The following is a 26,522-nucleotide window of genomic DNA, read 5'->3' on the forward strand; positions in this document are numbered from 1 at the left end:
TCAGTCGCAATGAGCTCCTCTCGCCAGGTTTACCTGCTTCCATTGAAGGATGACGGAGCTCCTGATGTTCCCGGGGGCTTCATTTACCTCGCTCCTCCGCCCAAGGGTGGATATGTTCTCCGGTTCATCATCGAGGGAACGAGCTCCATCTGCCGCCAGGGTAGCCTCTGGGTGAATATCCCTGAAGAGGGCAAGCCTTTTGAGCGCCATGCATTCCGGGAATTCAAGTAGGTCCTCCAGCTCTTTGTGTCTGTAACGAGATGCGCGAATACTAAGCAAATGTAGGTTGCGGCCCAATTTCAACGAGAACATTCAGATTGACATCCCTGTGTTATTTGCGGGATCGTTCGCTTTCTATACAACGTTCTCTCCCCTGCCGGAGTTCTCGGTGGAGGATGTGCCTACCCCGGAGCCTACCCAGACACCTGTACACTACATCGATGTGTCGCCGAGACTCACGCTGCAAGGAAAGGACTTACCGCTCAATGCGCTATCTGTCTTCTCGGTCATCTCTAAGTTTATGGGTCAATACCCCACAGACTGGAATAAACACCTTCGTGGCATCAGTCAGCGGAACTACAACATGGTTCACTTTACCCCTCTGATGCAGCGTGGCGCGTCGAACTCCCCATACAGTATTTATGATCAATTGGCATTCGACAGCGCCTTCTTCCCCAATGGAGAGGATGATGTCACTTCTTTGGTCGCGAGGATGGAGAAGGAATATGGCCTTCTCACTTTGACTGATGTGGTCTGGAACCACACAGCTAACAACAGCAAGTGGCTGGAAGAGCACCCCGAGTCTGGTTACAGTGTGGAGACTGCTCCCTGGCTGGAAGCAGCTCTCGAGCTGGACACTGCGCTTTTGGAATTCGGTGAAGGCCTTGAAGATCAAGGTCTCCCAACAGAGTTCAAAACCGAGGCCGACTTGGTGACTGTTATGAACGCAGCACGCAAGCAAGTTATCGATGGAATTCGTCTTTGGGAATTTTACGTCCTCGATGTAAAGAGCGACGTCAAGAAGATCCTAGACGCATGGATCAATGAAGACGTTGATCCCGAGCTCATTAGGCGGGATGATATGCAACAGTTCAAGGGATGGTCACTTGCCCAGCAGGCCAACATTGTTCATGAGCTTGGTATTCCATCCGCCAAGCAAGTCCTTGGACGCTTTGGCCGAGCTGTAGATCCCAAATTTGGTGCTGTTGCCTTGAATATCATCTTCGGTGCTTACAACCAAGACAAAACCAACCTAACCGAGGCCGAGGAGTTCTTGACCAAGCTACTTGATGAAGCCAATCTGTCCTTCTACAGTGAACACAATGCTGACGTTAATGCAATCATGGATCAATTATTCAACCGCATCAAGTATCTCAGAATTGAAGAGCACGGTCCTAAAATGGGCGCTGTTACAAAGGAGAACCCTTTGATCGAAACTTACTTCACCCGCCTTCCTCTGAACGAAATTACAAAGAAGCACGACCCCAAGGCCTTGGCTTTGGTTAATAATGGCTGGATCTGGAACGCCGATGCTATGCGTGACAATGCCGGCCCCGATTCAAAGGCCTACCTGCGCCGCGAAGTGATCGTTTGGGGTGACTGTGTCAAACTGCGATACGGATCTTCGCCCGAGGACAGTCCTTTCCTCTGGGACTTCATGACCCGTTATACTCGCCTCATGGCCAAGTACTTCAATGGATTCAGAATCGACAATTGCCATTCAACACCCCTGGTTGTAGCAGAATACTTGCTGGATGAAGCCCGAAAAGTCAGACCTGATCTGACTGTGTTTGCCGAGCTGTTTACTGGCTCTGAGGAGGCCGACTATATCTTCGTCAAGCGCTTGGGTATCAATGCCCTCATTCGCGAAGCCATGCAGGCGTGGAGCACGGAGGAGCTCAGTCGTCTTGTTCACCGTCATGGTGGCCAGCCAATCGGTAGCTTTGAGATGGACCTGCCTTCCGCTGGTAGCAGCCATGCTATTGCATCTGCTAGATCTGGCAAGAGCGATGAGAAAATCACTCATATTCGCCCATGCCCGGTTCCTGCGCTCTTCATGGACTGTACCCACGATAATGAAGTGCCTGCGCAGAAGCGCGATGCCCGAGACACCCTTCCTAACGCTGCCCTTGTGGCCATGTGCGCATCAGCTACGGGTAGTGTGATGGGTTACGATGAGGTATATCCCAAGCTCATCGATCTCGTACACGAAACCCGCCAATATGCTTCTCAGTTCTCAGACTCTGAAACACTGGCTGTTGGGTCTTGCGAAGGCGGCATCGGTGGTGTTAAGAAGCTTCTCAACCAGCTCCACACCATGATGGGAGTTGAAGGATACGATGAAACTCATATTCATCACGATGGTGAATACATCACTGTGCACAGGGTCCATCCCAAGACCAGGAAGGGTATCTTTTTGGTCGCACACACTGCTTTCCCAGGAAACGAGAGCGGTGCTATTTTGGATGCCACCCACATCGCGGGTACCAATGCCAAGCACATTGGATCCTGGCAGCTCGAGGTTGAGGCTGACGATGACACAAAGGCCAAGATCCTGGGCGATGATAAGTACTTGAAAGGTCTTCCCAGCCGCACCCGCGATATTGATAGCACCAAGGTTGAGCAAACCGATAAGGAAGTCATCATTTCTGTTCTTGACACTCTTGTCCCTGGATCCATTGCTCTCTTTGAGACCTGGATCCCCGGCGCCGACCACGCAAATGGCTTCGAGAACAACCTCGCCAATGGCGCGGACGAGGCTTTTGCCGAGCTCAGCTTGGTTGATCTCAACTTTGTGCTTTACCGCTGTGAAGCCGAGGAGAGAGACGCCAGCGATGGTCAGGATGGCATCTACACCATTCCCAAGCTGGGACCCATGGTCTACGCTGGCCTTCAGGGCTGGTGGAGTGTCCTTGAGGATGTCATCAAGTACAATCAGCTCGGCCATCCCCTCTGCGATCACCTGCGTGAGGGACAATGGGCTTTGGACTACATCATTGGGCGCATGGAGAAGGCGGCAGCTAACGAAAGCTACGTGAAGTTGAAAAAGCCTGCCGCATGGCTGCGAGAGAAGTTCGACGCCGTTCGCAATCTGCCCAACTTCCTTTTCCCGAGATACTTCGCAATCATCGTGCAGGTCGCATACAATGCTGCTTGGAAGAGAGGAATTCATCTGCTCGGAGATAATGTGCGCCACGGCCAGGAGTTCATTCACCAGCTGGCTATGGTCAGTGTTCAATTGTGTGGCTACGTGAAGTCTGCTTCTTTGTGGCCTACCAAGATGGTTCCTAGTCTTGGGGCTGGACTGCCTCATTTCTCGGTTGATTGGTCCAGATGCTGGGGTCGGGATGTTTTTATCTCTATCCGTGGTCTTTTCCTTTGCACACAGCGTTTCGACGATGCCAAGGAACATATTATTGCCTTTGCTAGTGTGCTGAAGCATGGTATGATCCCGAACTTGCTGAGCAGCGGTAAGCTGCCAAGATACAATTCTCGCGACTCCGTCTGGTTCTTCATGCAAACTATCCAGGACTTTGTTGAAATGGCGCCCAACGGCATCGAAATTTTGCAAGAGAAGGTCCCCAGAAGATTCTTGCCCTATGACGATACTTGGTTCCCCTTCGACGATCCTCGCGCCTACTCCGAGTCTCCTACTCTCCTCGAATGTGTCCAGGAAGTGTTCCAAAGACATGCTTCTGGCCTGTCATTCAGAGAATACAACGCTGGTCCTGACCTTGATTGCCAAATGAAGGACGGAGGTTTCCAGATCGATGTCAAGGTCGACTGGGAAACCGGTCTCATTTTCGGCGGTAACCAGGATAACTGCGGTACCTGGCAAGACAAGATGGGAGAGAGCGCCAAGGCTGGAAATAAGGGTGTTCCCGGAACTCCGCGCGACGGTGCCGCTATCGAGATTACCGGTCTCGCTTACAGCGCTTTAAAATGGGTAGCTCGTCTCCACGAATCCAAGGCATACCCCCATGAAGGCGTGGAAATTGGCGAAGGCAAGAAGATTACCTTCGCTGAGTGGGCCGGCAAGATCAAAGACAACTTCGAGCGTTGCTACTTCATCCCACTCGACCCCAGTGAAGATGGCCAGTACGACGTGGACGCGAAGATCATCAACCGCCGCGGCATCTACAAGGACTTGTACAAGTCCGGCAAGCCTTATGAAGACTACCAGTTGCGCTCCAATTTCCCCATCGCGATGACCGTCGCCCCAGAGCTCTTCACCCCCGCCAAGGCTCTGGTTGCTCTGTCAATTGCCGACTCTGCACTCGTGGGACCCGTCGGCATGGCAACACTCGACCCATCCGACCTTAACTACCGTCCCTACTATATCAACTCGGACGACTCGGATGACTTCGCAACCGCCAAGGGCCGCAACTACCACCAGGGTCCGGAGTGGGTCTGGCAACGCGGCTACTTCCTCCGTGCACTGCTGCATTTCGATCTCCTGCGTCGTAAGACGCCCGAAGAGCGCACTGAATGTTTCCAGCAGGTTACGAGACGTCTTGATGGTTGTAAGAAGGCTCTTAGGGAGAGTCCTTGGAAGGGCTTGACCGAGCTGTCTAACAAGAACGGAGAGCATTGCAATGACTCGGTATGTTTTTCTTGTTTTTCTTTTCCTTTCTGCTTGATATTAATGATATATAGTCGCCTACTCAGTGCTGGTCTGCGGGTTGTCTGCTTGACGTTTACTATGATGCTTCCAAGCATTCGTAGATTCTTTTGGGACATTTTGATATGATTAATTATTTTCACACATTGCATGAGAGACGAGATAACTACATAGATATAATGCATTAAGATTTTTGTTCAGCGTTGAAGCGTTTACACATGAGACATGGTTCCATAGCATCTTTGTGCTGCAGGGACGTACCTACTTTATGAGCCAAGTTTGTTAGGGTCCTGCGGCGGCTTAATCCATTGATCTATGAGATTTGCCCCCTTATTCTGCCCAATCATATGATCCAGGAAGTAAAGACTCTCCATCTTCTCCAAGGTGTATCTGAATCTCGATCGAAAACGTTTCAATATGGATCAACCTCAGGAGTTTCCTCTCGGCGTGGTCCTAGACAATGTTTCCCCGCGAGCGACTCCTCCACATTAGCCATTAAGTAATCTTGATTCATTTCCCAAAGTGCCTGGCCGAGAGACTATCCACCTAGACTCAATAGCATTATATGCCTAAGATATGCGACCACGTTGTGGCTGTGCGGATGATTTAAGTCGATGCTTCCACGATAGAGATCGACGTATATTCCTTATGATTAAGAGGGATGGAAGGAGAAGAGGAGAAAATATGCACAGTCTAAGGTCTAAGCTATTTTCTAATCAACTTATACCTTCGTACACTCTGTGAAAAGATTGATATTATGATGCGACCTAGTTGCTGAAATGCTGTTTTGCCCCTCTCTGTTGAGAAATAGGTTTTACAAATTCAACCGCCAAATGATAATGGGATCGAGCATGACCTTTCCTGTTATCCGAAGGTTTGAGGCTTTGATCTATTATATGGTGCACAGGAGCGGGCCAAAAACACCAGCGAAACTCAAACCAGATGATGCTTTACACGGATCATGCGTCAGTGTTCGCACGTCGGCTCGTAACACCCAGTGAGATATGCTCTTCTCATACCTTGTATAAGAAAACCCCTAACAGAAGGAAGAGAAGGCACCATATAATGCTTCTCCACAGGATACGTGTGATCATGATGCTTCTCCAAGGAATATGTGCGACCAGGGCCTTATCCATGTTACAAGGTCGGACAAATTCCGCCATTAATAACAAGGCATCTTGATATTTACCAGATGACATCCATATAAGGGTAAGATTACCCATGGCAATTAAAGTGTCGAGATTCTTTGGTCCGAGCACCTGCTTGCGGGTCTTAGCCACCTGCACCTGTAGTTCTTCCGCTTCCTTCAATCGTCCCTGTTTCCAGTGGACCATTGCTAGCCTCTCCATGGAAGATAGAGTGTCGGGATGCTCTGGCCCTAGCCGCTGCTTGCGGATCTGCATCACCTGCGCCTCGAGCTCTTCGGCTTCCTTCCATCGCCCCTGATATTTGTAGGTAATTGCTAGGTTGCTCATGCTGGTCAGAGTGTCGGGATGCTCTGACCCTAGCACCCGCTTGCGGATCTGCATCACCTGCACCTCGAGCTCTTCCGCTTCTTTCCATCGTCCCTGTCCCTGACGCAGGTAGGTTGCTAGGTGGCTTATGCTGGTCAGAGTGTCAGGATGCTCTGGCCCTAGTACCCGCTTGCGGATCTGCATCACCGGCGCCTCGAGCTCTTCGGCTTCCTTCCATCGTCCCCGATTCCAGTAGGTCGATGCTAGGTTGCTTATACTGGTCAAAGTGTCAGGATGCTCTGGCCCTAGCACCTGCTTGCTGATATGCACCACCTGTATCTCGAGATCTTCGGCTTCCTTCCATCGTCCCTGATTCCAGTAGGTCGATGCTAGGTTGCCTATGCTAGCCAGAGTGTCAGGATGCTCTGACCCTAGCACCTGCTCACGGATCTGCATCACCTGCATCTCGAGCTCTCCCGCCTCTTTCCATCGTCCCTGTCCCTGACGCCGGTAGGTCGCTAGGTTGCTTATGCTGGTCAGAGTGTCAGGATGCTCTGACCCTAGCACCCGCTTGCGGATCTGCATCACCTGCATCTCGAGCTCTTCGGCTTCCTTCCATCGTCCCTGGTTCCAGTAGGTCGATGCTAGGTTGCCTATGCTGGCCAGAGTGTTAGGATGCTCTGGCCCTAAGACCTTCTTGCTGATCTGCACCACCTGCACCTCGAGCTCTTCGGCTTCCTTCCATCGTCCCTGACGCTGGTAGCTCGATGCTAGGTTGCCTATACTGGTCAGAGTGTCAGGATGCTCTGGACCTAGCACCTTCTTACTGATCTGTACCACCTGCACCTCAAGATCTTCGGCTTCCTTCCATCGTCCCTGTTTCCAGTAGGTCGATGCTAGGTGGCTTATACTAGTCAGAGTGATAGGATTCTCTGGCCCCAGCACCTGCTTACGGATCTGTATCACCTGCACCTCGAGCTCTTCGGCTTCTTTCAGTCGTCCCTGACTCCAGTAGGTCGATGCTAGGTTGCTTATACTAGTCAGAGTGTCAGGATGCTCTGACCCTAGCACCCGCTTGCGGACCTGCATCACCTGCATCTCGAGCTCTTCGGCTTCCTTCAATCGTCCCTGGCGCCGGTAGGCTGATGCCAGGTTGCTTATGCTAGTCAGAGTGTCAGGATGCTCTGGCCCTAGCATCTGCTCACGGATCTGCATCACCTGCGACCAGAGATTGTCGGCTTCCTTCCATCGCCCTTGATATTGGTAGGTGGATGCCAGGTTGCTTATGCTGGTCAGAGTGTCGAGATGTTCTGGCCCTAGCACTTGCTCGCGGATCTGCATCACCTGCACCTCGAGCTCTTCGGCTTCCTTCCATCGTCCCTGATTCCGATAGGTTGATGCTACAATGGCCTTGCAAACCAGAGTGTTAGGATTTTCTGGTCCTAGCCGCGTGATGATCTCCATTAACTGTGACCTGAGATTTTCGGTTTTATCCCATTGTCCCCAGTTTGAGTATGTTGTAGCTAGGTTGATAATGCTGTCCATAGTAGAGGGATTCAGTCGTCCTAGAACTCGCTTCCGGGTCTCCATGACTTGTGCGTGGAGCCTTTCCGCCTCAATCCATTGGCCTCTAAGCCCATGTGACAACGCTACTGTTTCAATACTATCCAGCGTCTCATGGTCCTCTGAACCAAACATTTTCGTTCTTGTCTTCATAGCCATTGTGGCCATCTTTTCGCTTTCGACGAGGTTGTTCCTTTTGAGCGCATACCGCGATGCTTTATGCAATAGCTCAGCCCACTTCTGCAATGGTCTATCTTCATTTTTCGGCCGGTGTATGACAGCAGATTGTACATGGGAGAAGTACAATTCGCACACTGACCAATTCTCGTATTTTTCCGTTGGGAACTTGCTGGAAAGTATTTCAATAAAATGCGTTTTCCATTTCTCAAGTTGCTCGTGGGCTTCAAGCCAATTTCGCGTCGCTAATTGTACCAGGCGATGCATTCCAAAGGTCGTGTTATCCACGCCGACCGATATGAACGAGTAGTTTCTAAGTGTCAATATATCGTTTTCAAAATCATCGTCCACGCTAAGTTCAATCGCGCTGTCCCGTTTTTTATTGAATTTGCCATTCACGGTTTCTGTCGTGGGATTTCCATGGTCATCTCCACGATCTGTGCTAGATCGTAGCAAAGATTCAGGAATGCCTTGTCGGTCAAAAAAGCTCATATGCGATATGAGGTCAGCAGCTGACGGCCTCGTTCGCTGGATATGATCGAATGAAATTTGCCAAGTTACAAGAATGGCGTTTTTCGCTTGCCAATCCCGGTTCAGGTATTCCTTGTCATATTCCAGAAGATTTGTTTTCTTGTAGTCGCTCTCCTGGAATTCTTTGAGATACTGCAGCACGGACATGCGTGGCCCCCTTTCCCTAATATAGGCCGCTGCTTGTGCAATCGCAAGTGGCATTGATTCGAGTACGTTGACAAGTTGCAATATTTCCTCCTCTGCCTGCGCTCCTAGCTTCTTTTCGAGGAGCATCGTTGCGTCTGACAGGTCCATCGGTTCTATCGCAATTGTATTATCATGTTTCACGATTCTGCAAACTGCGTCTCTGGTTCGGGATGTAATAACGACTGATCCGTTGCAGGTTATCGGGAAGTATGTCAAGAGTGGCCGCCCTGGCGTCATGCCATTCTGACCACTCTCTCCTGAGCCCTGGCCAACCGCCGGAACATCCCGTAGGAAACGACTATCATCCACATTATCTAGAATGATTACCCATTTCCCCGTTTTCTCATCTTTAAGCCAGTTGTGAATGAGTTGGAGAATATTTGCTTTGGGATGATTCCGCCCAGGGATTTTGACTATGTCGGCAATCTCCCCGCAACTCTGCAAGAAACGTGCGGCACTGCCTGCGTGGATCCATAAGACCCATGTCTTCGGCGATTGGTCTCGGATTCGGTAACAGTATTCAATCGCAAGTTGGGATTTCCTTTTTGGTCATTAATAAAGAACAATATACTGGCCATCTCCACTTACCCGACACCACCGATACCAACCAACGCTATCCGAGCGCATGGTGCAGAGGCTTTTTCATGTATCCGATCGAGCAGCGTTCCACGCTCAACGAAGTCTGCATCGCGAGGGAAGGGGATGTGCAATAGAGGGGCTGGTGGAGTTTCCGGTAGCTCTAAGGTTTCCACGGTTAATGCGACGGTTAATTTTCAATTTTCTTTCCAACAACCTACCAGGATATTGGTTGTAGTAAGTATCACCGTGATGTACGTGGTGGATACTGTTATCCGCATAGCCTGCGAACGATTTACCACCTGATTCTGCGCTTACATCAGAAATATTTTGGATAATGGTAACTCCTGGCGTGGATATCGTATTCTGATAGCCAGACATAGTAAATCCAAAAAGGCTGAGATGAACAAGTTGTACTCTTCCAGAAAAAGCGAAGGTACGAATGTGTAGCTGAGGTGGCTATTTACCAAGGGATTGTGAATATGCAGGAGCCTCAGCGACATTCTCAAGCGCTGCCTTGCGTCTTCCCTCGCCTCGGCTCAAGCCGATATATCTATATTAGCTGTCCTATTATTAGCTCTTGTGCCAAGAAATATTTCGCGGCGTAACGCGCGCTCTACAAATTAGTGCATGTCGTGTTTCGTTATCACATTAGCTGCATTAGCTGCATTAGCTTGAACGGGTTGCCTTCCAATTGGACGTCAATAAATTGGGGGCTAGTTTGATGCTATTAGGAGTGCTTTGCCCGGGTGAGGTAGGATTAATATCAGGTCGATCGAGTAAGCCCACTGCACATATTTGTAAATCAAGTTGCTGACAGGACAGGGCTTTTCGGCTACTAGCAGCCACAAGCGGAACTCAAATCTAGTTAGCATTAGATGCTAGTGCCCTGCATCCAGTATAATATCTGGCCAGTTTTCTTCTCTTTCACGAAACAACCCAGTTTCTGTTCAGAAACGTCTGACGAGAACCGAACTCCATATACGAAAAACCAAGCGCCCGAACCTTGCGTTCTTATTTATACCAAAAGTTTTGCGGCTTTGCAGTGCTATACATACTGTACAAATGGCATCACTTGATGCAGTTGCTGGTGCTGTGGGCATTGCTGATACGGTCGCTCGCAGTATCCACCACCTGATCCAGATTATCAATGCTATCAAAAATGCACCGATCGAGATAGCTGATCTCAATGATGAGCTAATGGCCACGGAGCAAGTTCTGTTGGTTTTGGAGAAAGCAAATGAACACCTCCCTCCCACTTCAAGGGATATGTTGCAGAGAACCAATACGCTGTGCCAAAATGCCTGCGATAAGTTTCGGGTCAAGCTGGTGAGCTGGACCAAGAATTCGGATGATGGTGCTGCATTGCACTGGCGAGATCGTGTAGGATACGGCGTGATCGGTCGAAGTTCCGTTAAGAGTTTGCGTGAACAGCTCGAACGCTCTAAACAAAACGTTAATTTAGCAGTCGGCATCGCAACTTTGTAGGTGTTTTCATATACGCCTAAACATGATTGATGAGCAAGATAGGCTAACAACTTCGAAAAGGATGTCAAATGTAGCCCCGGGCTCCACTACTGACGCGATGCGAAGAGACTTCCAAGTCAGAGAAACTGAAATTGCCCAACAAATAGTCAGCATCAAGGAGCAAAGCGCGGCGGTGCAGAGGGATCAATATGACTCTGCACAAGCATCCTTTTCAGACAGCCAGGAGCGCACTCTACTGCTCGAGCAACTCAAGTATCAACGTGCGACTCTGGATGCCTCTCAGGGACTCATGGAAGATCTGCTGAGGCAGGCTCAGCAGGCTCGCTCAGCACAAAACATCACTGACGTTGAAATGAGCGAAAACGGGAAGGTGCTCGTTGGACGTATAGGTTTCGAGGATAGCGAAGGAGAAGTTTATCAGCGGATTCACAATGTTAAAGCCACAACTGGTGGCAAGGGAATCGTGGGTGTGGCCAAAGGATTCGATATCAATGCGTTTTTCAAAGACTAGATACGGTACATTTGGCTTCAAAGCATACTATCTTCATCCCAGTATTCTTGGAAGGAAACAAAGAGGCGGGATTCGCTGAATTGAAGGGAGAAACGCCACAAGTCTCAGCTTGTGTATTCATGTATCTCTGAGATCTCTCTTTCCCCCCCTCTTTCTGTAATACGATGGCTACATCAAGCTGGTTTATGCAAACAAATAGTGCTCGAAGAAACAATCCGTATGTACCGCATGAGTGCCTATCAAATTTCCTTTAATATAAATGAGTAAATTGTGGATCTGTATTGCGCCCGATGTTCCGTAACATACGCGAAAACTGTTCAAAGCAAGGAGCAGCTTCAGCCTAGCTGGATTTAGCCGATTTAAACCATTTTTTGGCGGTGAGACTGGAAATAGTCTCTCTACGTAAATTATGGAAGCCAAATTCAAACATTGCTGTAGCATAGAAATCAGAAAAGGTAATTCTGGAGACATTCTGTGCGTGGGTGTTCGTGGTGGTGTTAAAGTCGATGTGGTTGGCTGCAATTACACGAGATCGGTTGGGAGATTGGGAGATTGACCACAGCAAGCGGGACGCCCTCGGGCGTAGCCGTCTTACCATGCATGACCAATGGGCTACCCAAGTGGACTACCCAAATGGGCTACCCGGTCATTGTAAGACGGCTATCTGTCTTGTCAAAAGGTTTACAATCCCATTCTACGAGCAGGCTGATCTATAATCTAGCCTAATCTGATCTAGGCCGTTTGACCATTATCTTGGCGGTGGGGCATGAGGTAATTGTCTGTGTAAACTACAGGACGACGGAGGAGACTAATTAGGCAGAAGATGGACATCGATTGGGGGCCAAGGAGATTCAGCCGTTGGGTCTTTAGAATTTCTCCGCCGTCGTTCAAGTCGTTACTGCTCCTATGCATACAACTACATCTGGATCCCCTCAGGAATATCATCTTGATTCTTAAGGTCAAGTTGTATTTTCTTCACTAAAACAAACAAAATTTGGTCGATTAAAGTCTGAGGAATTAGCTTTGAACTTAAAAAAACGCACTTGGCCGATGTTTAAACGAGCAGAGTTAGTCGGCTCTCAAAGCAACCTACCGCATCATTCATATTGATAAGACGTTTCTATATAAATCCGCCTCGGAATAAATAAAGGTTCGTAAACTGTACCAAAGCTACAAGCCATGATAAATTTAGGGCGTTATAATGGGATGTAGCGCTCTTTGTCGCATTCCAAATATAGCGCGACGACCCAGAATCAACAATGTCTAAGAAAATTTAGTGAGCTAGTTTCCTAATTACAGATAATTATACGAACACATTGAAACATCTCAATAAGAGGTCTGCAGTTAAAAATCATCTTAATAAGCAGCTTTCCATCCAAAGGATAAACACCAGCAACTCCTAAACCACCACTGAGCGACGTAACCTCAATCATGTTACGCAGAACGATATCACTCTTTGGTGATAGGGATGCATTCAATGTTTTGTATCCGACGCATTCCACACTGCGTCTCACTCGGCCAGAATCCGAGGACATAATTTGTTGCACTGGGTCTATTTCATTCAAGGTGATCGGTATAGCACTAATGGAGGCCGCGAAGGTAAGCTGCGCGGGAACATTGTCAACCGAGCACACGCGGGAAGTCCCACGAAGCATGATAGAGTAGGCAGAGAGTAGTTCAACAGGACCAGCCCCAAAAATAGCAAAAGTGTCACTAGGCTCGTAGTCTGCGTAGTTGAAGGCCTGCCATGCAGTTGGAAAGATATCAGACAAGAAAAATATTCTAGTATGGGATCAGAGGTATAGCTACTAAGAGCTAGAATCATATCGTTATCGGCGAATGACACGCGCCCATACTTAGCTATCCAGAATATATATATTAGCCACTAGGTTTCTGAGGTATGAAGCTGAATGTACCTTGACAGCAACCAAGTTGGGCAGTGTAGGTTTCCGATTCAAGCAGTAGGTGGCTGTCGTCTATGCGGTCTGGTATGACGCCGATATCACGAGCTGAAAAGTTGACACCAGAGCTGGTTTCGGAAATCACACCTATTGCTTAGTGGCCCACAAAGATAGGCTCCGAGGGACTAGGGGGACTCTGGTTCCGCGTTAAATATGGAGATCACTACCGCTGAGGGCAGAAGCTGTGACGCGAACAATGGCGTCGGTGGAGGTTTCGATGGTTAGAACTGGTACGTCTTCAACGGACATCTCAAATGGGATTCCGCTACTCAAGTAAATAGTACAGCACGCATGATCTGAACTAAGGACATTTTTGAGAAGTTTTTATGAGTTGGAGGAAATTTCTAAAGATCCGATGGAGAAATATGTCGGTGATCTTCGCGCTATCTACACTATAAGTTCTCATTCACTTGCGAGATGTAATACATTGTTTCCTGACAGCTCTCATGATAGTCGGTAGATATACCGTACAATGATTGGATTTCACATACGTACTCCAATGGCAACACGTCGATCGACTCGACACAGCTGTGGAGCCAAGAAACGCCGGTGGGGAATTTAACGACCCTAGGACTTTGGGTCAACTCTTGAGCCGTTTGGTTCCTAACCTGCTCACAGTGCGGTCGTGAAAAACCATGTAACAGATGTACTGGAAGAGGGGTTCCAGAAGAATGTAAATTTCGATATCTAGAAAGGTGAGTGCTAGAGATCGACATCGTATTTCGCCCCATATAGCCGATGTATGCTGTTAGTTAACATTTCTCATATCTAGTCCTAATGAAAGATCGGCACCCCAGACAGAGCCATTGGCATCGCAGAGCCCATTAACACCACATGAAAATCAATTTCCGACACTGCCAACGAACCAGCAGTTGCAAAATCAGGTTGGATATTCTCAATCAAGCCATTCAAAAACCACTGTATCAGAATTGTGTGGAGTTAGTCTGGAAATCGCTTTTTCCTCAACTAAGTATAGCTAACAGGTGAAACAGCTCGGGGGAGGCGATTCCGAAAGTCGCGCCCTGGTACTTGCACGTACCACGCCTCTTTCACTACCGAATTGCCTGCATCTTTCCGATCTTTATGCGCAAATACCTCCACGGTCTATTACTCGACACCTCATCGAAATCTATTTCATGGAAGCCAATTGGTATTTTGCCCTTCTGGAAAAATATTTATTTGAGAAGCTTTACAGTACCTGGTGTAATTTCTATGACACCGGAATTCCACTGGGCAACTCGAAGGACTGTCAAACGACCTTCTTCACTTTCCCGCATTGTTGCTTCAGGTCCTTGCCGTTGCTTTACAGTTCATTCACCCAATTATGCCATGTCTGCAGGCTTTACAGTTGATTGGGTTCACTGGACGTGATCGCCTTTCCAGTGATTTCTCTACGAGGAGCATGGAAATCATACATATTGTGGGAAAGGAGGAACCAGCAATAACTACCGTGCAAAATGACCTGATGAGGGCATTGTGGCTGAAGAACGCCAGTCGTGGGAGAGAGGCGTGGCACGTATTGGACAGTGCTATCAGGTGAGCGTCCTCAACCATCGCGTCATGAACGTTACTCATTTTGAACAGAACTTGGGCTCCATCAACAGTCTGAGGTGGTTCAGAAAGCACACTACTCACTACAAGAAACTTTAAGTGAGCTGTGGTATGACGAATATAAACGAAGGCTATGGATCAAATTGTTTTCCTGGGACAGGTTAGACGCTTCTGAAACACGCGACATATTTGCCACTTTTACTGATAAAACTAGTCACATGGCATTCAGTTTAGGCCGGCCTCGAGCAATTAATAGCAGTGGCTGTACAGTCGTGCCGCCGTTGGACTGTGATATACTGGGAGATTCGTCGAGAACAGTACAAATGGCCCTATCCGCCCATGAAAGTCCCTCATCTTTCACTCCCCATCTCTTTCAGTATGTCATCTGTCGACAGATCCATGAAGCTATGTCGCTCGGGGCTCAAAAGCGCCATCTCGAGGATTATGAGCTAATAACTATCCTCCATGACCGCGTTTTGTCCTTGATTAGCGGCCTGCCTCCGGTACACAGGCCAGTGAGCCCGGATATATCCTGGGATTCAGGTCATCCTCAATTTCCGAAACAGCGTCAGCAAATAGCAACTGCGGCGTATTCATTTCTGATGGCTCTTCGCAAGCCCCACGCCAAAACACGAGCGACTAGTCGTGATGCTGCAATTGAAGCAGCACTATCTATATTGGATGCACAGGAACGGCTGCTCGATCTAATGGCCACGCAATACTATAGTATATACGCCCTTTGTGTATACACCGTCGATGCCGCTATTTTCCTCTCTGTCACAACTGTCGAACACCCACCGTCAGACCCCGCCAAAATACTGCGGACTTTCTATGCGATTGAGAAGGCTATGTATCGTCTTGAACTAGCTCGAGAAAGATTTTCCTTGGCAGCATCAGCTCTGCAGATCTTGAAGCCTTGTTACATCAAAATGCAACCATTATCACACCAGCTTCACACGTCCGAGCACACTGTCCAGCTGCCCAGCCAAATATCTCCAAACTTCCCCTACAGAGATACGCAACTCGGAGGTCTTTCTGATCATTATTCACAGGGATCTTCGACTTTGCCTGAACAGAACTCCATGCCAATATTTGACCCTGAGCATTTTCACAGCGCAGCTATGTTTGACGAAATCACAATGTCGAATTTTGACATTGTATCGTGGGTGCAAGACATGAACAAGTCAAACAATTTCAGCTGGCAGTGAGGACTCCCGCGGCGTTTGAGGCAGTGATAACTATGTCAAAGATAAACTTCTCTAGCCAAATTCGCACTCCAACTTGATCACAAGTCCGAGAGATGCCCGGTTCTATTTCCTGATCTGAATTGTTCTTAAAGGCATTGACATGGCTTCCCTTCAACTTGGAAACACACTTGTCCATAGCTTGCGTACTCTGCGGGACGTCTGACGCAGGTTTGAATTCGAAGAGCTTAGTCGGCTTCAGAAAACCCGAGACAGACTTGACGAGGAAATGCTCCAGAGTCACGGTATGGGTCATATCAATTGTATGCCAAATGACGATATCCTTGTCCTTCACAATCACCTCTCGTGCCGCATAGTCGAACGCACCTTCAATTTCCTTGAAACTCTGCTCCGTCCACCGCCCATTAGCCCGTGGATCCCATCCCAGTACTTGGTTATCAATTAAATATTTGAGCCAGCGTGACCGCAAACATATCCATCTAGTATTATTTCAATGAATTCAGTTCTTAGGTGGCATTTCGTGACTGACAGGTCTTGAGGACACCGTAGAAAAGCCAAGGATAATTCTGTTCGGCCCAGTATCGGTCGGTTCCGTGCTCAATCATTGAGGCAAAAGAAGAGGCGGTTGAGGAATGGCTACGGGGCGATTTGCTCTTGGGAAGCTACGTTGAGTTCGACGGGAGTTTGAAGCTGTTCTAATTGTCTTGATGGTCTATCATTGTTTTCTCGGGGGTGGTATTGCTTTAGTATTATTAAATGATCGTTTTTTACGAGTTTCCCACTTTGGCAAGTCAATGTTCAAGAAGAGTGTTCTATCTGCTTCATTTCTATTCATGCGCAATAGATGAGCCTTGAGTTAAGTGAGAATTAGTAATTATGGGGCATTTCAGGTAATTTTGCAATCAACATACGTAGATAGTATTATTTCAATAATTTCAATTCCAAGGTGGCATTTCGTGACTTGAGATTTTTAATCAATGCATCAAACAGCAAAATAGACAGGAACATTTGAATAGATTGAGTGCCACCCTTTGCCTTATTCTGGGCTTATGCACATAAAGTGATGACTCATCTTCCAGGGGAGTCGTCATCGAAAGTTGACGTAAAGAAGAAAAAACAAAGGGAGTACGCTCACCGAGTGTTCCTTTTATCCCAATTATCTAACAACATCGGTTTGAAAACGCGCTACTGTGGTTGTACCACCCGGATATTCTCCTTCTATCATCCCACATACCTGACGTCAGTCGCAACGACAATCTGCTGCATGCCCTTCATAAACCACCAGCACCGACAGCCCCCGCTTGTCGAAGTCAACTAGCTAAACCAGAGTCATGTCTTTGACAGCATCAGCGGCGGCGACGGTATTTACGGCCTTTGCTGTTAAGCCCAATGACAGAGAGAGACGGTGGGAAGATCAGTTGAAAGAGCAGCGCGATCTGTACACGCAATTCGTCATTAGCTCTGCGCTGGGCTTGAGTGCCTTCTTGACGTTCTGTGTATGTTTTCTGGATTCTGATGACTTTGAAAGCCACACTTGCTAACTTCGCTTGTTGTAGATCTTGCGACCAAAATGGACCGAATTGTATGCTGCGCGACGACGACAACGAAATGCTGCTTCGCGTCTACCGGAGCTTCCGGATACCCTTTTCGGTTGGATTCCTGTTCTTCATCGAATTACTGATGAAGAAGTCTTGCAATCCGCAGGCTTGGATGCTTATGTAGTATGTTCAAGGCCTCGGGAAAATACCGTACAATTGACCGTCACTGACTTGCGCGTTGGGCTAGTTCTTGTCTTTTTTCAAGTTTGCGATTCGATTCTTACTCGCCGTCTTTATTTTCGCTGTCGCAATCATCCTCCCCATACATTATAAATATACCGGCCAATACGGACTTCCTGGATGGGACAACGTGCCTGGCAACGACACGATGATTGCAGAAAAAGAAAAAGAAAAGCCAATTACTGACCCTGGATACATCTGGATTTATGTTTTGTTTGCATACGTCTTCAGTGGATTGGCTATTTATATGCTTCTTCAGGAGACGAATATCATCATCCGCGTTCGCCAAACATATCTTGGCAATCAGACCAGTACGACAGATCGCACGATTCGCTTATCAGGGATCCCGCACGACCTGAGCACGGAGGAACAGATCAAAGAGTTCGTGGAAGGGTTACGCGTTGGCAAGGTGGAGAGTATCACCGTGTGCCGGAAGTGGCGCGAACTGGATGAATTGCTCGACGAGAGAATGAAAGTCATCCGAGAACTTGAGAGGGCATGGACAAAACATATTGGATATAAGCGACCAAAGAGCGATGGGAATACATTGCCGCTCACCAATCAACCCCCTCACGATTCAGATGACGAACGGTCTGGACTCTTATCTGGAAGCGAGCGCGGTCATATCTCCGGCTATTCCAACGAGAGACCCAAAGTCCGCATCTGGTACGGTCCATTCAAGCTTCGGTTCCGCATGATCGACGCAATCGATTACTTCGAGGAGAAGCTCCGGAAAACCGACGAACGCATTCAAAGCGCTCGAGAGAAAGAATACCCTAGCACTGAGATCGCATTTGTGACTATGGAATCGATTGCCGCGTCTCAAATGCTTGTCCAGGCGATCCTTGACCCCCATCCTATGCAGATGTTTGCTCGACTTGCTCCCGCGCCGGCGGATGTTATTTGGAAGAATACCTACTTGCCTCGCGCGCGCCGAATGGCCCAGTCGTGGTCCATCACTATTGTCATTGGGTTCCTCACCGTTTTCTGGTCCGTGCTTTTGCTGCCTATTGCATCATTGCTCGAATTAGAGACACTGCGCAAGATTGTGCCCCAGCTCGCGGAGTTCCTCTCGGAGCATCCTATTCTGAAGTCTTTGGTTCAAACTGGTTTGCCCACACTTGCGTTCTCGCTTTTGACGGTTGCTGTTCCTTATGTCTACGAGTGTAAGTTTTGCATCAATCCCGCCACAAATTGTACACGTTGCTGATCATATTTTCAGGGCTCTCCAACAACCAGGGAATGGTTTCGCGCGGCGATGTTGAACTATCCGTCATCTCCAAGAACTTTTTCTTCTCGTTCTTCAACTTGTTCCTATTGTTCACTGTGTTCGGAACAGCAAGTGGCTTCTATAATTTTTGGGAAAACCTCAGAGATGCATTCAAAGATTCCACCACGATTGCCTTCGCTTTGGCGAAATCTTTGGAAGGTCTCGCCCCCTTTTACATCAATCTCTTGATCCTTCAGGGACTAGGTCTCTTCCCATTCCGACTACTCGAATTCGGAAGTGTAGCACTATATCCCTTCCAATTCCTATCCGCTCGCACGCCACGGGAATACGCTGAACTAGCAACGCCCCCCAAGTTTAGCTACGGATTCTCTATCCCGCAAACCATCCTGGTCCTAGTCATCTGCGTGGTATACAGTGTATTCCCAAGCTCATGGCTGATCTGCCTCTTTGGCCTCATCTACTTCACAGTCGGCAAATTCATCTACAAGTACCAACTCCTGTACGCCATGGACCACCAACAACATTCCACTGGTCGCGCATGGCCGATGATCTGCAATCGCGTATTCGTTGGTCTAGTAGTGCATCAACTCGCAATGATCGGTGTCCTAGCCCTCCGCCAGGCAATCACCCGGTCACTCCTGCTCGTCCCCCTCCTAGGCTTTACCGTCTGGTTCTCCTACTGGTTTGGTCGCACATATGAGCCACTGATGAAATTCATCGCTCTAAAAAGCATCAATCGAGACCAGCCGGGCGGCGGCGAGATCTCACCGTCCCCCTCTTCAACCCTCTCACCGCCGTCGGGCCTCGATCGCGATAGTCTTCCGATCCGCATCGGCGGGCATGATCTCGAGCTCCGGCTAAAGAAGTACGTTAATCCGAGCTTGATTGTCCCGCTACATGCTGCCTGGCTACCTGGTCGGGCCACTCAAGGCAATGGTGCCTCGGCGTTCGAGGCTCGTCAGACCCCGAACGTTTGATTTCTTTCTCTTTTTTGCTTCCGCCGTTTGTCAATACTTTCGTTCGCATGTGTCTTTGACCCATCATGATATACGACTTTGATACCTCGTTCGCATTCTACTCTCTGATGTTTTCGGTTATGATATCCCTGCGTGGCATCTTTGCTTACTTTTGTCGGGTTTTGTCGGGCTCGTTCCGCCTGTCCTTCTTTATTTCCCTCAAGTATTTGATTTGAATTTTATTTTAAAGCACATTGTTTGTTGTATTTTCAGTGTCTTGTCCATTGGGTATAGGGTTGTACGGTACTGATCTGTATGTAATACCTCGTTGAGATCCGTGTGATGTATGTAGTCATATTGCATAGACTGTTGCCTTGAATCATACAGTATCTAACTAGATACATTGTAACACAGCCCCCAATCGAAGCATATCTTGCCAGATTTTTCGGTAAAGATGTCGGCTTCGCTTGGTTTTACTCTTTTGCCGCATTCCTCCGTTTCAAAAAGCGGCAAACGTGGCAATGTCTGAGCGTGAATTCAACCCAGTTCACACAAGAACCTAGAAATGTATCACGAGAAATTGGACGCCTGAGCCTGATCATGTGAAATAGAAATGTAAGATATTACCAGTCAGAAGTATCCTTCTAACGATTGGTCTGGAACGAATAGCCTCAGACACCATTCTGCTAGGGGTTCACGGCGGATTGTGATCTATACGATCAATGGATTACAGTGGCCGTAGATGCGAAATCACACCATCCAATAACCCCTCCTGAATCCGAACGTCCCAGCAGTGCGGACATACCTCGAACATGGACGGACAGACTTCTGGAATCCCTAGGTTGTACGTTGGGGTCCACATGGTCGGGGCGCATTCCTGAGCAGTGGGGGGCTCGGTTGTCTCTCTTGCGGTGAGGAGCTGAAACAATCGAACAAGACACAACAACCTTGTAAAGGATCCTTGAGAGGTCAGGAATGTGGGATGTGCTGGATTAAATACTCAATTTCAAGACTGTGTTTATTCAATCTTATATTTTTGATTGTTATGACTTTCATCTGCATCATGTACGCAGTGAGGTTCGAAATGCCAAGACATATGCTGCATCCGGCATTCTTCACTCTTTACCGAGATCCTCTGGAATGTCAGTGTTGCATATGGGGTTCAGATTCACGATCTGATCTATACATGGTTTCTAGTCCAGTACTACGGTATCGCAGTAAGTGGGTTGTTGAGACCTGGAACCATGGACCACTCGATTGCACAAAGTTAAGCTCGGTAGTTGACCCATGGGTCCTTCAATGTCTACCTGACAGTTGCCTGCACTGCAATGGAATGATGGTAGCTGCATACTGCATTGAAACTAACCTGCTTATGTACAATAAGCCGACATTTTTGATGTCTCTTGACGTGCTCCACTCCTCGGACTTCCGCGTGGTACGCACATCTGTATCAACTTCGTCCAGGTGAAGTGCTTACTTTTTGGTGTCAAGTCTCGACGTTAGGACCGTAATTGAATTTACTGTGTAAACTTAGTATCGCCTCTGGAAATAGTGAGATGCAGTATTTAATTAAACAAGTCAGCCCTTGCCTGGCCCTTGAATCTCCCGTTCCATTTTGTCCTATCAAATTCCCGCTCCGCTTTCAGTAGGTTGCCGATACAACCATACAACCTTGCACTCGGCAAATACTTGTTTGAATCCACGGGATTTGGGAGCGCTTTATGTGAGTGGTCTTCCCTTCGGATTTAAATCTTTCGTAGAAATCTTTGATGGGAGATCGCTGATCGGTGGATTTACTGTTAGACGATCATTACGCTGTTGATCGTTCTATAAACACAGTCTTGGGGATTATTCTTGTCGCAGGTTAATTTATCTGGGACTTGACTATATATCCTTTGTGTATTGTCAACTAAAGGAATCCACACTGCATCTATTTCGATTGAAGTAGCGTTAACTGCACGATTATCATTTTCTCTACCATCTATCAGGCAATGTTTTGACTTGATCAAAAGAGAAAGTGAGATATCGTAGTCTGCAACGAATGGCTACCACCGCCGGCTATATCAACATGCCTGCCTTGAGATCGTTGAGGTCCTCAAATCAAGACTATGCTGGTCATATGTCTAGAAGGGACTCTGTCACACACAGAAAGCGGAATTCAGGGCTAATGCCGCCTAATTCGAAGAGGATTGAGGCCAAACAAATGCCGCAAAGGCGAGGTACAAAGCCAATTATTTCAACAAGGAAATCGACGCCGTCTGCGGCAAACCTTGCACCAACAGAGATCTTACTGGAAATTTTCTCTATGCTGGCGCCACGGGATTTTGACAACGCCCGGCATACTTGCTCCCAGTGGATGCGTGTCAGTTTGAATCACAGGCTCCTTGAAACCATGTTGAAAAAGGCAGGGTGGTGGGATGCATGGCTGCAAGACCAACAAACGCCACGTACATCAACCCGATTAGATGAAAGCGATATCTGGAGAATGAGCCGACGCTTTGCAACAGAGTGTCTTCTTTCGGGACGAAAGTCAAATGTTGAGAGGCCTGGGTTCTTGAAAACTGCTGTGGTTGACTTTTCGGGTCTTTCTGATACTGCAAAGAAGGCTCGGGGCAATCGACTCCAACCGGTTATGCAAATCAGCGAAAGCAAAGGACCAGGAACGTCAGCTTTCAGTGTGAGCAATTGCAGCAAGTACCTTCTTGTGACAACTGGGCGTATGATCTACGTCTATCACCTTCTTAGTCGAAAGACACGGCCAATATCTCCAGACTCGAGCGATGCAGACATGACACCGATTTCACGCATCTTATGCCCATTCGACGTGGTCTCAGCCACCATCGACACCAGCAAATCCCGCTTCACCATCGCCGCCTTACTACACAATCGCGTTGGCATGATTTGCGATCTAGACATGAGCCAGTCCACACAACCCCCCACGCCAATCGACCCATCATCCCACCACTTCTTCTACAACATCTGCACAGAAGACAACCCACCCCGCACAATAGCCCTATGCCCGGGCAGACCCCTCGTCGCCTTCGGCTGCGCGTCCGGGATAGAAATCCATAGCACAACCTCCAAACGAACCGACAGCCGCAAACACTTCACTCTCCCCCAGCCCTCTGAAATCCTCCACTTCCTCCCCAGCAACCCCGAAACACCCACCGAGCTCCGCCTCATCTCCTCCCTCTCAGGCCCAGGCCTGCACGAATGCAAATGCCCTCCTTCCCCCAAACCCCGCTTCCACTTCCTCGCAGATGTCCAGTCTTTCTCCCGTCGTCGCATCCCACACGCACCCTCCCGCAGCTTCGTTCGCGCAACGCACTGCCACCATTACCGTGCCGTGCCGATCAATGACGGTCTCCATATGATGTTCATCGACCCACGCTCAAACTTACTCTGCATTGGCTCTGATGCACCAATCGGCGGCCCAACCAGTCTGACCCGTGCTTTCGTCTGCATACCTCCCTTCGGCACGGACGCAATGCCTCCCATTCCGGTGGCCTTTGCTGCGGCCTCGGATCTCCGCTGGGGTCTGCGCATTGTCGCCGTTTATGGCAACCGCCTCGTCCTCTACTCCGTTCCGCTCGATGTCTTTAATGTTATCCGTCGTGAGCGTCAGCGCCAGCTCAGCGGTGCTATGGGGGATGGCGACCTTGCGCGCGACTGGAATGTTGATCCTGATAATGGGAGGGAGTTCTTGAGTGTTGCTTACCGGGCTACGGCGATGATGTGGCCGTTTAAGGTGTATGGGAAGGTGATTGGGACTGTTGAGGATGCTGTTGAGGTTTCGGTGCTGGGTGGTGAGGGTGGTGTGCGGGTTTGGGCCTTTGGGGGCGATGGCAAGGGGGAGATTTTTGATGTTGATACTGGAGATTTGGAGGGTAGGAGGTTTGAAGCTAGGGAAGGGGGTTTGGTGAAGGTCGATGGATCGAAGAATAGTTCTTTGAAGTGTTCATTGAAGAGGAAAAGAGCAGCCGAGGATGATGGTTTCGGGGGGAGGTATGGGAGAGGTCATTTGGATGTTAAGCCTTGTTCGGCTGGTTTGCATGGGCATCTAGATCCCGGTGTCAGGAGATCATCCTTTGCGGCCTGTATTATTGATTTTAAGATTCCTGATTTGGGCAGTTGAGGTGTTTCGTGTGTACTGTTGGATATTGTATATAACTTCACACTTTTGTATATTATTTGCTTACCTTGATCTATTGGCATATATCTCATTACCAACAATGATTATACTGAAGTGAAATACTCCCACGAAATCTATATACTTGTTTCTTAAAGATTTTTTGTATAATTTTGACAACCCATTGTCTGTATATAACAGGCTAGTCCTAGGTCTTGAAAGTATGGAAGATACCTTTTTCAACTCGGTAAATAGAATAACTTTGTCATCTTCGATACATGTATGCTTTCGCTTTCTTGTAGTCTTTCTTATAGTCTTTCAATAGATTTTGTTCCCAGTCTTTCTATACATTCTCTGAAGTCTCTTTTTAATCCCCTTTCGAGCATACATCTGTAATAGCTCACTATACTCATATGTTCATTTAATATTAGCAGTGTCTAGACGAATGCCGATTCGTAGATCTAGATATCAAAGCTTGAAACAATCCATAATAGCTGCACTAGGTACACATGTGTCATGTATAGTAAGTCAATAGGTCACGCACCTTCCTATAAAATGGAAGTTCATAGCTCGTTCCTTTCCAGGCCTCTCTTTTCCTTTCTCGCTACTGTTTATTCTTCCACGTACTTCATCTATCTTCCTTCTTCTTCATCCTTCTTCATCTCTCACATCCCCGTCCGTCAATCATCTCCATCATATTCAATCTCAATCGTCCATCCTAACAGGCTTCTGATCTACAGGGGATCATGGTCCTTAGGGACTGTGGATTCGTTGATCATCGCAGAAAGCTTGCCCCGTCTTCGCCACGCTTTTGGTCTCTTATTCTAGATCTTGGCGTGCCTTTGCACCTGTATGTTGACACAATGTTTTGTAGAGCTAATCATATCTGACCACACACTAGTACTTGCAGCATTGCTGCTGACAACTCAGCATGGCGTCATCACCTCATGCGAAGCTTCCTGCGGACTGTTGGCTCTTGATCTTAGACATATTGCCTTTTCAAGCCCTGCTCAGCCTGTCAAAGACATCTCATGCCCTCCGTGCCTCGGCTGAGCCCTTCCTCTATCGCTCGATCCACTGGGACTGGAAGCATCCACTCTTGGAACGCATGCTGATGCTTCTCCGTACCCTTTCAGACCGCCCGTATGTTGCAAACTACATCTGGCACGTGAGCATGAACAATTGGAGGGCTCCGTTTCAGACCGAGGAAACCATTCAAATCGGCAGCTCAGACGGCGACTGGGTTGCAAAACAGCATCGATTCAGACCTACTTTGAGGTGGGCCCGGATGCTTGTTCGAGCCGCCAAATATCCAGCCAAGATGGAACAGGAATGGGTTACGTTCCTTTCTAATGGGGACGAACACGCTTATGCAACGATTTTGCTATCACTATTGCATAACCTCCGCAGCCTTCGATTGGACTTTCTGTTTGTCGTCAAAAATGGCGGTATGCCTGGAACGATGCTGCACCATTCCCTCTTTGGCAATTCACCCCCTGACCTATTGTCTCGGTTCACAAAGTTGGAGATGGTTGATTATGGAAGCAATGTGCCTCTAAGATCTTTTGAAAAAAAGCCTGGCTACTTTGGACATGAACAATCAGTTCGTACCCTGGTTCCAACTTCCCTCTCTAAAGATTCTCGAGATCTGGCTCCCAAGCATGGCTGGGATTACTTGGCTGACCGATCCTGTCGCCATGTTGAACTGTCCCCATTTTTTCTCGTTGCACAATCTTATTATTAGCAGGTCATCTACTTCCACCGAGGAAATCGGGACTCTGCTATCTAAAATTCCTTCTCTAAAATGCGTCCATCTGGGATTGACATATCGATGTATGAGAACCACCGACTTTCTCCGGGAGTCGCCACACCTCCTCGATGCCCTAGAAGCCAAACGCAAGACTCTGCAGCATCTATCTATAAGCGTGGAAATCATGCCAGCATGCGCAGAGAATTACATGTTGCCTTTTTATGAGGATGTGGGCTGCAACCTTTTCCGTGATGTTCGCCACAGGTTGCCAAATCTCAAAACGATCGAGATTCCACTCTACCTTCTCGTCGGTTGGGGAACGGGCAAGTCTAAGCTTCAGGATGTCCTGCCAGAGGGTATCAGAACCATCCACATCCGACCTGATTTCTATCTCCACGAAAACATGCCCTTCTTCAGCACTGAGGTGCTCGCTGCTTTAATCGAGTTGGTGACCCAAGATGACCGACACCTAGGGTCTCTGCAAAGGGTTTCCTACGAAGGACCGCCTAATCTGGTTTATGGTTGGGAAGATTATGAACGTACGTCCTTTGGAATGCTCTTTGCTGGACAAGACGCGTCTGAACTTTGCCATCAGCGAGGAATTGCACTTTCTGCCCTGCCTCCCTGTTTCCTGCCTGGAAATGCGATTATGAGAGAACAGTGGCTGCAGGGGGCCACTCTGGACCCGGATGTGGGACCCATTCGGCACGTTTGGCCTTTCTTCTACTCCGAGGTATTTCCGCCTTTCATGAGAGGCGTGCATTGAAGCTTTGAGGATTTGGACGCTGATATCGACTTGATAGTCCATTTCGACCGATGTCAGTAATCTTTTACATCTTTACCATAGTGAATTG

General features: G+C 48.3%; 9 protein-coding genes across 9 annotated transcripts; 7 read left to right on the forward strand and 2 right to left on the reverse strand.

Annotated features, from left to right (window-relative positions):
• Positions 1-9: 9 nt before the first annotated feature.
• Positions 10-4,725, forward strand: N7529_006996 (putative glycogen debranching enzyme Gdb1; the record flags this gene model as incomplete). Its single annotated transcript, XM_057242523.1, has 3 exons — positions 10-227; positions 286-4,603; positions 4,657-4,725. 3 exons carry the CDS (start codon positions 10-12, stop codon positions 4,723-4,725), a joined length of 4,605 nt encoding a protein of 1,534 aa, XP_057097882.1.
• A 909-nt stretch (positions 4,726-5,634) lies between these two features.
• On the reverse strand, positions 5,635-9,489 carry N7529_006997 (tetratricopeptide repeat protein; the record flags this gene model as incomplete). Its single annotated transcript, XM_057242524.1, has 3 exons — positions 5,635-9,073; positions 9,121-9,271; positions 9,330-9,489. The coding sequence occupies 3 exons, from the start codon at positions 9,487-9,489 to the stop codon at positions 5,635-5,637; spliced, it is 3,750 nt and encodes a 1,249-aa protein (XP_057097883.1).
• Positions 9,490-10,173: 684 nt separating this feature from the next.
• On the forward strand, positions 10,174-10,596 carry N7529_006998 (uncharacterized protein; the record flags this gene model as incomplete). Its single annotated transcript, XM_057242525.1, has 1 exon — positions 10,174-10,596. The coding sequence occupies one exon, from the start codon at positions 10,174-10,176 to the stop codon at positions 10,594-10,596; it is 423 nt and encodes a 140-aa protein (XP_057097884.1).
• A 22-nt stretch (positions 10,597-10,618) lies between these two features.
• On the forward strand, positions 10,619-11,107 carry N7529_006999 (uncharacterized protein; the record flags this gene model as incomplete). The annotated part of the gene is made up of 1 exon (XM_057242526.1): positions 10,619-11,107. One exon carries the CDS (start codon positions 10,619-10,621, stop codon positions 11,105-11,107), a length of 489 nt encoding a protein of 162 aa, XP_057097885.1.
• A 3,835-nt stretch (positions 11,108-14,942) lies between these two features.
• N7529_007000 (uncharacterized protein) lies at positions 14,943-15,827 on the forward strand (the record flags this gene model as incomplete). The annotated part of the gene is made up of 1 exon (XM_057242527.1): positions 14,943-15,827. The coding sequence occupies one exon, from the start codon at positions 14,943-14,945 to the stop codon at positions 15,825-15,827; it is 885 nt and encodes a 294-aa protein (XP_057097886.1).
• Positions 15,814-16,429, reverse strand: N7529_007001 (Copper amine oxidase N2-terminal; the record flags this gene model as incomplete). Its single annotated transcript, XM_057242528.1, has 2 exons — positions 15,814-16,253; positions 16,354-16,429. The coding sequence occupies 2 exons, from the start codon at positions 16,427-16,429 to the stop codon at positions 15,814-15,816; spliced, it is 516 nt and encodes a 171-aa protein (XP_057097887.1).
• A 726-nt stretch (positions 16,430-17,155) lies between these two features.
• Positions 17,156-19,810, forward strand: N7529_007002 (putative DUF221 domain protein; the record flags this gene model as incomplete). The annotated part of the gene is made up of 4 exons (XM_057242529.1): positions 17,156-17,320; positions 17,381-17,545; positions 17,610-18,768; positions 18,825-19,810. 4 exons carry the CDS (start codon positions 17,156-17,158, stop codon positions 19,808-19,810), a joined length of 2,475 nt encoding a protein of 824 aa, XP_057097888.1.
• A 2,371-nt stretch (positions 19,811-22,181) lies between these two features.
• On the forward strand, positions 22,182-23,924 carry N7529_007003 (uncharacterized protein; the record flags this gene model as incomplete). Its single annotated transcript, XM_057242530.1, has 1 exon — positions 22,182-23,924. The coding sequence occupies one exon, from the start codon at positions 22,182-22,184 to the stop codon at positions 23,922-23,924; it is 1,743 nt and encodes a 580-aa protein (XP_057097889.1).
• Positions 23,925-24,849: 925 nt separating this feature from the next.
• Positions 24,850-26,434, forward strand: N7529_007004 (uncharacterized protein; the record flags this gene model as incomplete). The annotated part of the gene is made up of 2 exons (XM_057242531.1): positions 24,850-25,467; positions 25,523-26,434. The coding sequence occupies 2 exons, from the start codon at positions 24,850-24,852 to the stop codon at positions 26,432-26,434; spliced, it is 1,530 nt and encodes a 509-aa protein (XP_057097890.1).
• Between the last annotated feature and the right edge of the window lie 88 nt (positions 26,435-26,522).

Source organism: Penicillium soppii (genome assembly GCF_028829465.1).
Source record: "Penicillium soppii strain IBT 18220 chromosome Unknown utg000005l, whole genome shotgun sequence".
NCBI classification, from domain to species: Eukaryota; Fungi; Ascomycota; class Eurotiomycetes; order Eurotiales; family Aspergillaceae; genus Penicillium; species Penicillium soppii.